The sequence below is a fragment of the Nelumbo nucifera genome, chromosome 2 (genome assembly GCF_055504915.1).
Source record: "Nelumbo nucifera cultivar China Antique chromosome 2, China Antique-T2T, whole genome shotgun sequence".
Classification (NCBI taxonomy): Eukaryota; Viridiplantae; Streptophyta; class Magnoliopsida; order Proteales; family Nelumbonaceae; genus Nelumbo; species Nelumbo nucifera.
The window spans coordinates 111593345-111607994 of NC_142650.1; the positions used below are offsets into that span (position 1 = coordinate 111593345).

The 14650-nt window shown below is 42.7% G+C and overlaps 1 protein-coding gene across 1 annotated transcript in view; it reads left to right on the top strand.

Annotated features, from left to right (window-relative positions):
* The first annotated feature begins 2925 nt into the window (after window positions 1–2925).
* The window catches only part of LOC148802814 (uncharacterized), an 87198-nt gene continuing 75473 nt past the window's right edge, over window positions 2926–14650 (top strand). The window contains exon 1 of the mRNA XM_088897994.1: window positions 2926–3597. Coding sequence (XP_088754120.1) covers window positions 2926–3597 — 672 coding nt within the window. The remainder of the gene's footprint in view (window positions 3598–14650) is intronic.

A 14650-nucleotide genomic window follows, 5' to 3' on the forward strand; every position in this document is an offset into this window, starting at 1 on the left:
TGTTTATGGGCCGGGCTCGGGCTGGATTTTTGCTCTTTATTAACATAAATTTTTCAGGCCCGAGCCCGAGCCCAATCCTCATAAAAAGCCCTTAGCCCAGGCTCGAGGGCGAAGTCCGACCTGTGAGTTTGAGCGTGGGTGCCCTTTGAGGAATGAGAGAATGGTGCCTATTGAGTTCGTCGATTTCTGGGAGTTTGAGAGTGAGAATAGAAATTGAGTAAGTGAGAAGATAGAACTCACCGAGAGAGAGAGAGAGAGAGACGATCTAGATCTGGTGGCGCCAGTCGCCGGTGCTTGAGTTCATAGAATGAAAACAATGCGCTTGGGTTCTGGTGGCCCCAGCTGGAGAGAGAACTAAAAAGATAGAAGACCTAGTTCTAAGAAAAGAGAGAACTGCGAATGAGAAGAAAGAAGATGGAAATGGTGCTGGCTGGAGAGAGAGAGAGAGAGAGAGAGAGATATCACCGTCGAAGAGAGAGATGACTACTTCTGGTGGTGTTGGCCACCGGTGACTGAGTTCGCAGGTGCAGCTGGGTTCGCTGGTTCTAAGAGTTGAGAGGGAGAAATAAGAGCCACTTTTGAGAGTGAGAGTGAAAAAGGAGAATGAGAAGAAAATTTTTAAGTATTTACGGTTAGGGTTAGGCATTTTAGGAAAAGTCGGGCCAGGCCAGACTTTTTTAACAAATCTCAAGCCCGACCCGTAAAATAGTCGGGCTCAGGCTAAAACACATGCTTAAACCCGTCCGAGGGCCAGGCCGGGCTACCCGGCCCATGAACACGTCTAGCCACAACCAATTTATTATAAGTTACCACATTTGGGAGACACCCTAGTCGTATACCATCAATTAAAACCACTTGCGTTTTTTCTAATTGCCACACTTTACCCAAAGAAGCTACACAGATATTCATTAAATCCAAACCTGTATGAGATGGGAGCATTCCATATGAAATGATACTAGAAAATGTAAGAATAACTAAAGAAAGGCATCCAAGCTTTTGGAACAAAAACAAAATTTACCCTAACTTCTCTCTTTTTTTTTTCAAGTCGGTACTGGAAAACACACCCAAAGCAAATTTCTTTTTCTTGATAGTTTCTACATGACTTTACAGTAGTAGCCATTCTTGTAGAAATAGAAGAAATATGGTATCGCCATGGAGGCTTCTCACCTACGGGGTGGGGTGGGGTGGGGTGAGTGTGTGAGACCACTTTTTCCTTCTGTCTAAAAGAGTCAAAATCACTTATCAGGTTTACTATGAACAAACCAATGATACAATAATCTTTAATGATGTCATAGTATTTAATGCATGATAAGTATATTTTTAAAATGTGAATTAATAAAAAGTAGGTAGACCGTATAACGCATTTAAACTTCCTATTTTTATTAGGCCCTATTTATTTGTTGGTATTTAGCAAGTGGTAAGTTGGTTAAATAGGCAATTGACCACACATCTCCACATGTTACTATATTGGGTCCCACGGTAAGTCAAGATAACGGAGAGTACCTATTACCTCGACAACTAATACCCTCTTGGAGGATGGGTAAGCAACTTACTCGTGCGCTGATAATGCTCCTCCCTCCTACCTCTCTTTTTATTTGGGTAAATAGCTTATATAACACAAGAACATTGGAATTGAACTTACCCAGACAAATTTTACTTAGGAAACATTTTCCTAGATAAACTCATTTACCTAAAAGTAAGTGAAAACGAATGGAAACAACTTAAGGTAAAAGACTTAAACATCCCTTGGCTTTTCCTCCAAAATATTAAAACTTCCACTCTCTTCTCAAATTGGACTAAGACCTCCCCCATCATATGACATTATATGATAAAGACCTCCCCTCCATTATTTGAATAGGAAAAATTGTTTTTTTTTTTCAATTAGGTCGGGCTTCGGGCTTGGGCTCAGGCTTCGGGCTTTTTATCAGGGCTGGGCTTGGGCTCAAGTTATAGGCCCGTTGGTCGGGCCGGGCTCGAGCTCGGGCCTAGTATATTTTTATTAGTGACAAGTGAAAGCCCGGCCCGAGCCCGACCCGGCCCGGCCCATGAATAGGTCTAATTGTAAGTAACGACATCTGGGTTGATCCCAGCTTCCCTCGTTCTACCAAGAACTGCATATGCTTCATCAACTCCAACTAATTGACAATAGGCCACAATTAGATCTGTTCATGGGTGGGGCTCGGGCTGGGCTTTTGCTCTTTATTAACATAAATTTTTCAGGCCCGAGCCCGAGCCCGGTCCTCATAAAAGCCTGAAGCCTAGGCCCAAGGCCGAAGACTGACCTGTGAGTCTGAGCGTGGGTGCCCTCTGAGGATTGAGAGAATGGTGCCTGTTGAGTTCGCTGATTCCTAGGAGTCTAAGAGTGAGTATAGAAATTGAGAAAGTGAGAAGATAGAGCTCACCGCTCAAGAGAGAGAGAGACGATCTAGATCTGGTGGCACCAGTCGCCGGTGCTTGAGTTCGTAGAATGAAAATAGTGCGCCTGGGTTTTGGTGGCGCCAGCTGGAGAGAGAACTAAGAAGATAGAAGACATAGTTCTAAGAAGAGAGAGAACTAAGAATGAGAAGAAAGAAGATGAAAATGGTGCTGGTTGGAGAGAGAGAGAGAGAGAGATCACTGCCAAAGAGAGAGATGACTACTTCTGGTGGTGTCGGCCGCTAGTGACTGAGTTCGTAGGTGCAACTGGGTTCGCTGGTTCTGAGAGTTGAGAAGGAGAAATGAGAGCCGCTTCTGAGAGTGAGAGTGAAAAAGGAGAATGAAAAAGGAGAATGAACAAATACACTTTAGCTCACAATATTTTGTCAACTACATTTGCTCAGATATTTGGATCTCTCTGAAAACAATATCCAGGGCTCAATTCCTTCTTACTTTAGCTCACAATATTTGAAACATGTGCATCTTCAGAAAAATTTGTTGGAAGGACCAATGACAAATGCATTCTCAAATAACACTTCCTTGGTGACATTGGGCATTAGGGATAACCACTTAAATGGTGGAATTCCAGAATGGATTGGTGGGCTTTCATCCCTAAATGCCCTTATTTTGAAAGGGAATCAATTGGAAGGACAAATTCCAATTCAATTGTGCGAGTTGAAAAATCTCAACATAATGGACTTCTCTCACAACTTTCTCTCAGGTTCGATGCCTTACTGCCTAAATAACATCAAATTTAAAGGAGAATCAATCTCATATGGAAGAAATTTAGAAGTGTTTATTGGATTCACATATGGTGAGTTATATTCATATAAAAGTATGTTATTTGGATTTGAAAATGATTTGAGTAGTGAAGACGTCACGGTGGAAGTAGAAGTGGAGTTCACAACAAAATTCCGGTACGAAACTTACATGGGTGTTGTTCTTGAGCTCATGTCTGGAATTGTTCTCTCTTGCAACAAATTAGTAGGCAATATCCCACCTGAAATTGGAGATTTAAGTGATATTCGTGCATTGAACCTGTCGCACAACTATTTAAATGGGCAAATCCCACCAAGCTTTTCAAATTTGATAAAAATAGAGAGTTTGGACCTTTCCTACAACAATTTGACGGGAATGATCCCTCCTCAAATGATTGAACTAAACTCTTTGTCGAATTTCAATGTGGCTCATAACAACCTATCCGGAAGGACTCCAGAGAGAAGGACAATTTGCAACATTAGAGGAATCTAGCTATGAGGGCAACCCTCTTCTTTGTGGAGAATCCTTAAAGAAGAATAATTGCACAAACAGTTCCAAGGCACCACCATCTATGCAAACAGCTCCTGATGGCATGGACATGGGCATGGACATGGACAGCTTTGTTGTAAGCTTTATAGCTTCTTATATAACAGTGTTGTTGGGTTTGGTGGCAGTCTTTTACATAAACCCCTATTGGCGACGAGTTTGGTTTTATCTAATTGTTGTTTTTATTACCTCTATTTACTACTTTGTTGCGGACAATATCCACAAACTGTTATCTTTTTCTTATTAATTAACAATTGTATATTCAGTTTTTTTCTTTTTTTTTTTTGAGAAAGTATTATTTCATTGCTCCAAATAAGAATTCAGTTTGGTGAAATGGAATTAACCAGAGGTTGGGATTTCTCAAAAGAAAAGAAAATTTAGAATTCAACCCTGACCTTACTGCAGCATCGGCTACCAAATTAATTAACCTTCATGGAGCACTACCCAAAGAAGGCGGCCAAACCAAAGCATAGCAACTTTAATATCCCTTACACACAAAAAGAACTTCCTGCTGAAAGCTATCAACGTGCTGTCGTGCTATGTCATGCCGGCCCATAGGTTTTGAACCCCCGGCCCAACACTGTATGAATCTCTGTGCCGGGTCTGACATGGTGCATTTGTCATTGTGCCATTTCAAGCTGTGCCAAGCCATACCGGGACACGGGCAACTTGATTCGATTTACACCTCTAACTATCATGCAATCATATACCCGTTTTAGTAGTTTGAGCTTCCAGTTTGATAACAAGAGTATGTAAATGGGCCCGTTGAAGCCATACAATAAGCCGAAGTGTGAAATACACAGAAATAATTACACCACAAACTTTCAAGGCTTTTGGAAGTCTATTGGCCCGTCGACAAAACTTCGATTCAATAAATAAGAAAGAAGCCCGCTGTAACATACATGACCCCAAGTGTTATTTCGTTGCTCCAAATAAGAACTCAGTTTGGGGAAATCGAATTAACCAATTAACAATTCAAAATACTCCCATCAGTCTTAATTTGAACAATCTGTTGACCAATTAAAAGTTTTCTCTTATGTAAGCAAGGATTTATACATACATACATATAAGCATACCTAATTATGCATAGAGAATGTTTTTTTTTTTCAATAAGGCAATTAGTCAAAACAAAAATTGCATTAAAAGGAGAAAGAGATATACAAAAAGTAACAGCCAACAATAGGACCGACAGAAGAAAACCATCCAAGAACCACAACTCACCCAACAAGGGTCCCAAGAGTAGACAAAACCAGCTATACTCATTTACAGGAGTGAGTATTTGATTTATTAAATTGATTAAAATTGAACCAATAAATAGAATTTTTTAATCAAATTTGTAAAATGAAAAATCGAACAAATTGAATTGAGGAAAAATCAACATAATCAAAAATGAAATTTTCGTTTCGGTTTTTTGGCTATTTTGGTTAACCATGTTTCAATTCTGAAAACCAAAACCAAAATTTCTAAAAAATAAATTAATTGAACTGAAATAATTGCAAATTACCGTAACTTTTCTTGAAGTTTCTGACCATTGCTTAAATACCCCTGAAGTTTGGTAATTTCAATCACATCCCTTGAACTTTATGACAGTTGCAAGTAGACCCTCTCTGTTCGAATCTTCTAAGAAAAGATATAAAAATGTCTAAAATACCATGCAGTTATTATTTGGGCTGGTTCCTACAGAAAAAACAATTCATACTTTATAAGAAAAAGAAAAAGAATTTACAGGTGCAACTTTTCCTTTGTGTGCCATGCTGTACCAGGCCACTATGTGGGCGTGCCAACATGCCATGCTAGGCCATGGGTCATGCTATCAAAGCCCACATTCTCGTGCCATGCCATGCTAGCTTATGGGCCTTAAAACCCGAGCCTAGCATGACCTAGGGGTATGGGTCAGGCCGTGACATGGCCCGGTTGCTACAATGACCAGGCTTGCTTAGCACAATCCATATCGTGCTGGGTCATACTAGCCCACGGGTGGCACAGCCCACTTTAATTGGTATTTGCCACAGATGAATATTTGGGAAGCTAAGTGTTACTACCACTAGGGTACATAGTGGCAATCTGTAATTTACCCACGTATAAATGATCCATAGGATATGTGACACTATACCATATACCACACATGTCAATTTGGCATGCGCATGTGGCATCAAAGTCCAAACACAACCCCACCTACGGAAAGAAACTAAAATTTAAGTTAAAGTGAATTAATCTTGCCAAACAAGAAAAGAAAAAGTAGGGCTGAAACGGATTGGATCGGATTCGGCAAAGGGTATATTTGATCCGATCCAATCAGAAATCTGAATGATCCAATTCCGGTAACAATCCGTAGGATTTTCAAGAACATGATTCGAATTCGGAATTGGATACCTTATCAGATATCCAATTCAAATCCGATCTGATTAGAATTGTAATAAAAAATTTTGTGATATAATATGAATACTATATTATAATATATATATATATAATTATATAAATAATATGTAAAATATATATGTCATATACATATAATATATAATATTTTATAACTAACAGATTGGATCGGGGTATATCTGAATTCGATCTGTTAACTAAACAAATCAAATTTTCCAGTCCGATCTGATTTGTTAGGATCAATGGTGGTATCCAAATTTGGCTTTTATCGGATCAGATTCAGATTCAAATTGGATCTGATCCGACTTATTTGCTTTCCTAAGAAAAAGTATATATATATATATATATATATATATATATATATATATGTAGGGCTGCAAGTCGGTCTAGGTTAGGTCAGGTTGGGGCCAACCCTAGCCTAACCCTAAGTTCTAAACCCCAACCCTAACCCTAATCCAACCCGATATATCTAACCCTAACCCTAACTAAGTTCCTTCAACCCTAATCCAACCCAACCCAAAATTCAGCTTGGGTTGGGCCCAACCCAACCTTCTTCCCATTTCTTAAAATCTTGTAGAACTTGACAATCGCATATTTTAACTCAAATTTCACTACATATATTGATCTATGTTTTATTAGTGTTTGTTTGTTGATGTTTTTATTAGTTCTTTTAGTAAAAAAAAAAAAAACAGAAAAGTAAGCATTTGAAATGACTAGTTTATTATGAGTTATGACTTATAGGTAGCAAAGGGCTGAAAGGTTTAGAAGAATAAAATATGTTATTAGGGTTTTAGTCTTTCGGATTGGAATTAAGTTAAGTGATTATCTTTAAGACATGATAGTATGTGATGGGGCTAAACAACTACTTTTAAGTTGATGCATGCTCAGCAATAGCCCTCTTTAACCTCATTAATTATAAACGCCAAAATACTTTGAAAAAAGAAAAATTACTTAAAAAATCAAACTCGAATAATCTATAATCTAAATAAACTTAAAAGTAGTACAATTTAAATAAAAATTCTGAATACAATAGACTTAACCAAAAGACAAAAGATAGCAAAACAGAAGAAATTATGAATGAAACCACTTGGCATTGCCATGTGATTGATAACTTTGTCATCGTAAGAAGTGCAAATACAAATATGCATGGTACATGAAAATATAAAGTTGGTTTAATTTTGTATTAATAGATTTTGCATTCTTAGAAAATGGTTTTGATTGTGATTAGTGCACAAACACGGATCACTTTTGTTTTACATTGATCAATTTTGAGTGCAATGTTTGCATCTAATTTAGGTTGCAAACGTTCCCCCATTTTGAATGCAAATATGTCTTAGAATTCATAATTATTATCATTTTCAATGTACAAATGTATTCTTATCAAATGCCTTCAAAAATTGAACTAGATCACAATCTTGCTTTGATTCAGGTTGGGCCACAGATAACCTACCTATGGGTGACATTGCATGTTAGTTAAAAGGTTTTGAGTGTGGAATCAATAAGATTTAGGATCAAGAAATATGGAGATTTCACCACCAATTAATACAAGGGTCCATAAATTATAATTATGTGTAATACATATTTGAAAGATTACCTAGTAGCAAGGATTAAAATATCAATACGGTACGCCAATATGGGGCATATTGTATCAGTATCATGTTATACCGACACAGAATACGCTACGATTGGAAAGATACACTATCATATCAGTGTGTATTGTGCAGCATGATATAGTTTGATATGAAAGAAAATCGACCCTTAGTTTGAAAACAAGCCAAATTCAATATAAAAAAGTGCTACTAGCATAATTCAAACCTAAGACCCCAACTCGCCTAATGCCTAAAAACGATGCATCTTTAACCACTTAGCCAACTTTTATTCCAATGCCATTAAATGGAATACATTAACTTTTATTACATAATATCTACATAAAATCCCAACAACCATCATAAACTTATCTTCAACAACTCCAATTACAAATTAAAAAGAATAAACCAATGGAATAAATAATCTATCAAATCCACATTTATATAAAAAATTTGATTTTTAATTTAAAAAAAAATTTAAAAATATTAATAATTGAATAATTATTTTAAGGACTTTTTGCAAAAAAAAATTGACCAAGTTTGGTCAATTGACAATTTCAGTTACATTTAGAAATAATAGCAAATTGAGTGAGCGGGAGAAAACATGAAGTTTTTAGGACAAAATTACCCTTTTGTTAAAAACAGAATCCACCAAATCCAAAAAGCATTCATGTTCCATTCGTCTTCTCCAAGTTTGAATTTGACTCCATCCATTTAGTTGGAAGCATCTCCAAGTTCAAATTCGACTCCATCCATTCAAATGACAACTAACTAGAGGCATTGACTCTAGCCATTCAAACAATTTCAGATTGGGAAGCATCAACTCGATTGATTCAAATTACGGTTGGATGGAAAGCACCGACTCCATCCATTCAAACAATTTCAGATTGGGAAGCATCAACTCCATATGGCTGGGAAGCATCAATTCCATTGATTCAAACTATGGATTGCTAGGAAGTATCGACTCCATCTTCAAAGCAAGTGTACTAGAGGAAGGTGGTGAATGGTAATGCTAGATTGGCTAAAATAGCAAGCAGTTTAGTAAAGCTCATAATGCTTATCTATGTGATTAATACCCAAACTACATATATATCTACTTATATGATCAACAACAAGTACAGATATTCTGCCTAGACTATCTTCTATGGAGAAACTTAGGTGGTGTTTAACAGATTTAGACACCATCCAGCATGGGGAGGACCAGATGGTTTATTACAGAGTTGGAAATCGTTTGGCATTACATAGAATGGATGGTTTATTATAGAGTTGGAAACCATCTTGCATCACATAGACCAGATAGTGTTTTATAGAGTTGGAAACCATCCGGCATTACACAAACCAGATAGTGTTTTACAAAGTCGGAAACCATCCAGCATTACAAAAACCAAATAGTGTTTTATAGAGTTGGAAACCATCCAGCATTACACAGACTGGATGGTTTATTGTAGTGTAAATTTCAACCCCTCGGGTGATAAAATAGTATTTACACCTTCACAATCATCTAAACCCCAAGAAAATAGTAATTTCAACCCCAATAAAATAAAGGGAATGGGACCCCCAAATCGAGGCTAGAAGAAGAAACCACTTCCTGCTAACTCTGAAGTTTGTGAGAAGACAAACAATCAAATAGTAATTTCGAACTCGAACTTGGACAATGGGACCCCAAATCACTCAAACTTGAACATGGACGAAGAATGAGATCCTAAATTGCTTGAACTCGAACTTGGATGAAGATTGGGACCCCAAACCACTCGAACTTGAAGTAGGAGAAATATTGCTTTGAAGATGGAGTCTTCCCATCTAGCCATAGTTTAAATCAGTCGAGTTGATGCTTTCCAGCTAGATGGAATCAATGCTTCCCAATATGAAGTCGTTTGGATGGAGTCGATGCTTCTAGCCATCCGTAATTTAAATGGATAGAGTCAAACTGAACTTGGAGATGCTTCCAAACAACCACAATTTGAATGGATGGTGATGGAGGGTGGTTTGGCCCGACCTCATAGCACGGATACACGTGGGTGTGACCTTGCTCAAATAGTGACTCAGCGTGACAGCGCAACAGACGCAGCCGCAACTCGGAGGGAAGGTCCCACCGAGTTCAGCCTGGCAACTCGGCGGGATAGACTACTCCCCAAGAGCCGCCTGGCCTATACCTCCTCCCTGGGGCTAGGGCACCTCGGGCTGCCTCCGAGTTCGGGGTCCCTTGACATTCACTAGTACCCGAGCTCCTCCCAACGGATCTCGGGCCACTCCCAGACAGGAACACACCGATCCATCTCTAAATACCCCGAGGTGAAAACACTTCGGGCCAAACAGCTCGGCATAGCTTGCCACAGGCAGCTCGCCGCTTACAGAATAGCCCGACGCAAGGTAACTCGCAAAGTGGTAGTTCGGCATATTGCAGGAAGATCTCCTGCCCGACCACCGTACCCGACAAATCTGGGACAACCGCCATGTCCCTTGTCAGAGAGCGTCGTGCCTGCCACCTTTAGAGGGAGTCTTACACTTGATAGGCGCAAACCCTGCAATGACGACCCTACACGTGCCACCTCAACCCTACCTGTAACGGCTGTGGTAGGCTGACAGTGGCGGTTGTACCTGCCCTGTCAAAGGCCAGTGGGCCTGATGCAACGGAATTGGCTACAGACTCTAAGTAGAACCCGTCTGTCCGCATCCATCACCAGCAACCCGAGCCGCTTCCTGCACAAATGATCCCTGACAGTACGGAGGTGAGCAGCACCAACGCGAAACCGGCCAAGAGACAAAGACGTCGTCGCCGAGCTTGCCGAACTACCACCTATAGCTTGCCCGAGCTCAAAGGCAGGGAAGAGGTAAACTCGGGTGAAGTTAAAGTTCCCCTCCTTTTTGTTCACTCCCCCTATCTCTCGAGCTCCTTGTTGTTCCAATGCCTAAAGACTTCAAACTCCCCCCTCTCGACAAATATGACTGGTCGTTCGACCCAAATGATCACGTGGATGCCTTCCAATCCCAGATGCACCTAGCAGGGGCCAGTGAGTCCTGCATGTGCGTGGCCTTCTCCACCACCTTCAGAGGAGTGGCCCGCATGTGGTACCAGAACCTTGCACCCGGCTCGATAAAAAGCTGGGCGCAGTTCGCACAAGCCTTCACATCCCATTTCATCACGAGCAAGTGGTGCCTACGAACTAAGGAAAGCCTCCTCGGGATAGTTCAGAGAGAGGGAGGATCCATCCAAAGCTACATCAAACGATTCAACGATGCGTGCGTGCAGATACTGCACCTAGACCCCGCGGTACGGCTCGCCGCAGCCAAGAAGGGTGAGACCCATAAGGAGTTCAAGTGGCATATGGGTTTTGACCAGCTGGAGACCATTACAGCCTTCCTCAAACTCGCGAACAAGTTCATAGCCACAGAGGAGGAAGTCAACCAGAAGGGTGAGGGCGCGCCCAAAAAAAGAAAGAGAGAAGGGGAACCCCCCAACCAAAGGGACAGTTGAAACAAGAAGGACTTAGCTCGGGGGGCAAAGCCAGCCTAGCCATTCCGAGCTCCTATGGTAGACCGAACTGATTACACCCTGCTGAATACAAAGCGAGCCGAGATCCTAATGGCGATCAAGGACACCCCGTATGTGAAGTGGCCACCTCGGCTGAGAGGGAATCCCAATGAGAGAAACAAGAATTTGTATTGTAGTTTTCACAGAGATCACGGTCATAGTACCGAGAATTGTAAAAACCTCCGCGACGAGATAGAGGAGCACATCCATCGCGGATATTTAAGGAACTTTGTACAAAATAATAATAATAATAAGGATGCTCCCGAGTCCAGCAGCAGGCCGGCCGATCAGTCACAGAGGCAGCCTTCGGAAGAGAGGCCAGTTCGGGGCACCATCCACGTGATAGTGGGAGGTTCGGTCGTTGCAGGTTGTACTTCAGCAGCAGCTCGAGCATCAGTTCGCGAAGCTGCCCAAGAAGAACAGAATCCTCTGAAGAGGCTGAAGACGGAAGAACCAATTTTCTTCATGGAGGGCAATGCGCGAGGGGTCCATTACCCCCACGATGACGCGCTTGTGAATAAGCTGAGGATCAACGACTTCGAGGTTAGGCACATACTTGTTGACTCAGGCAGCTCGGTGGATATTCTCTTCAAATCCGCGTTCGACCAGTTTCAGTTGCGGGGAAGTGACTTGAAGCCCGCGAACACTCCTCTGGTGGGCTTCAGCGGTGAAGAAGTCAGGCCCCTTGGGAAAGTGACAGTACCTGTGGAAGTCGGCACATGGCCCTGTGCAGTTAGACTCAACCATGACTTTTTGGTAGTCGCGACCCCCTCCCCATATAATGCCATAATAGGACGGCCAATCACCCATGTTCTACGGGCGGTGGTCTCCACTTATTATTTGGCAATGAAGCTCCCTACAGACTTCGGTGTGGGGGTAGCGCGGGGCAACCAGCTCGAGTCCCGCAAGTGCTATGTCACTGCCCAGAAGGGAAAGACCAAGGTGGTCGACGACCTCGAACTGGAGCAGCCTATAGAGCAAGGCGAAGAACAAGCTTCTCCCAGTGAAGAAACAGTCGCTGTCCCGAGTTCAGCAGCAGGCCCAACTCGAATGCTACAGATCGGTGCTTCCGTCCAGGAACCTCTACGATCCGAACTAGTAAGTTTCTTACTTCAAAATTTAGATGTTTTTGCATGGTCCGCGGCCGAGATGCCCGATATAGACCCTAACCTTATGACTCACAATCTCAATACTGATCCTGTAGTTAGGCCCGTTAGACAGAAGAAACGCAACCTAGCCTCGGAGCAATGGAAAGCAGTCGACGAGGAGCTCGCAAAGCTTCTCGCAGCCGACTTCATAAGAGAAGTCCATTACCCGAGCTGGGTAGCCAACCCCGTTTTGGTAAAGAAGGCTAACGGCAAGTGGCGCATGTGCGTCGACTACACCGACCTAAACTGAGACTGCCCAAAAGACTGCTTCCCACTGCCCAGAATCGACCGCTTGGTGGATGCGACCTCGGGGCACGGGTTGCTGAGCTTCTTAGACGCCAATTCGGGTTACAACCAAATCATGATGGACCCAGCCGATGAGGAAAAGATTGCCTACATCACAGAATTCGGTCTATACTGCTAAAAGGTTATGCCCTTCAGATTGAAAAATGCTGGGGCAACTTTCAAAGGCTTGTAAATAAATTGTTTGAGCCGTTAATTGGCAGAAAAGTAGAGTGTTATGTAGACGACATGGTCGTCAAAACTCAATTCTCACACGAATTAATACAAGACTTGCATTCTGTATTTCAAATTCTAAGACAATTTAACATGAAACTGAATCCAAACAAGTGTGTTTTCGGTGTCACCTCGGGCAAATTCCTAGGATACATCATTAACCGGCGCGGAATTGAGGCCAACCCGGATAAGATTAAGGCCATCTTAGACATAAGACCAACCCGGAAGATGAAAGAGGCCCAAAGGCTGAATGGCCATATAGTTGCCCTGAGCCGCTATATGTCCAAGTCGGTGGACCGATACCTGCCTTTCTTTAAGGCAATTAAAAGCAAAGGGTTCGAATGGACCCAAGACTGCTAGCTCGCGTTTGAGGAGCTCAAGAAATACCTCGCTAGTGTGCTGATCTTAACCAGGCCCGAGGAGGGCGATGTTTTAGAACTGTACCTCTCGGCAAGCGATGAAGTGGTCAGTTCGGTACTAATAAAGGAAATAGATCGGGTGCAACGACCCATCTATTATGTTAGTAAAATATTGCATGGAGCAGAGACGAGATACCCGCAGATAGAAAAGCAAGCATACACACTGGTAATTGTAGCTCGGAAGCTCCGCCCGTACTTCCAGGCACATATTGTCATCATCCTCACTGACAAACCTCTGAGGCAAGTCTTACTTAAGCCCGAGGTCTCTGGTCGGTTGAAGAAGTGGGCCATTGAGTTCAGCGAGTACGACCTCCAATACAAGCCGCGAACTGCTATTAAGGCCCAAGCCTTAGCAGATTTCATCGCCGAGTGCACGTTCGGCTCCGAAGTTCCCAGGCTAGTTGAGCACGAGATCCCTAGTTCGGGTGATCCCGAAGCTCTTAGGCCGGTGGAGTCCGAGCCCCGTGAGGTAGCAGCCAGTGTGGCATCTCTCTTAGTTAGGCCAAGCGCGAACTGGGATGAGGAGCCCTGGATCCTTCACGTAGATGGCTCCGCGAACCAACAGGGCAGCGGAGCTAGAATAGTTATGCATGGACCAAGTGGCACGAAATTGGAGTACGTGCTACACTTTGAGTTCGTGGCATCTAACAATGAAGCGGAATACGAGGCGTTGATTGTCGGATTAGCTCTAGCCAGAGAGGTAAAAGCCAAGCACATCGTTATCTGCAGTGATTCCCAACTCATGATCAACCAAGTCACTGGCGAGTACGAAGCACGTGAGCCAACCATGGTCGCCTACATAGCCAAGGTCAGAGAGGCCCTGCTCAACTTCTAGTCACACTTCATCAGGCAAATCCCTAGGTCAGAGAACGTTGAGGCCGATGCCCTATCTAGATTAGCCAGCACCAGCGGCATCACCATGAGAACCGTGTACATAGAGGACCTGCCTCAGCCTAGCATTCCCGGGGGGCCTCCTTGTAGATCGCAATGCAGGCAGAAGGGTGCAGCGCCAGGCAGCCAAATACGTCATGATAGACGAACGACTATACCGGAGATCCTACACGCTCCCCTACCTGCGTTGCTTGCAACCTACCGAAGTCGAGGTTGTACTCTGCGACACTCATGAGGGTCTGTGCGGCGGACACTTGGGGGCAGGGCCCTCGCCCAAAAGGCACTTCAACAGGGGTATTATTGCCCAACAATGAAGACAGATGCCATTGAGCTCGTCAGGAAATGTGACAAATGGCAGAAGCATGCCAACATTTACCATCAGCCTGCTGCCGACCTCAAGTATCTCACCAGCCCGTGGCCCTTCGCACAATGGGGCATCGACATACTTGGACCGTTTCCACC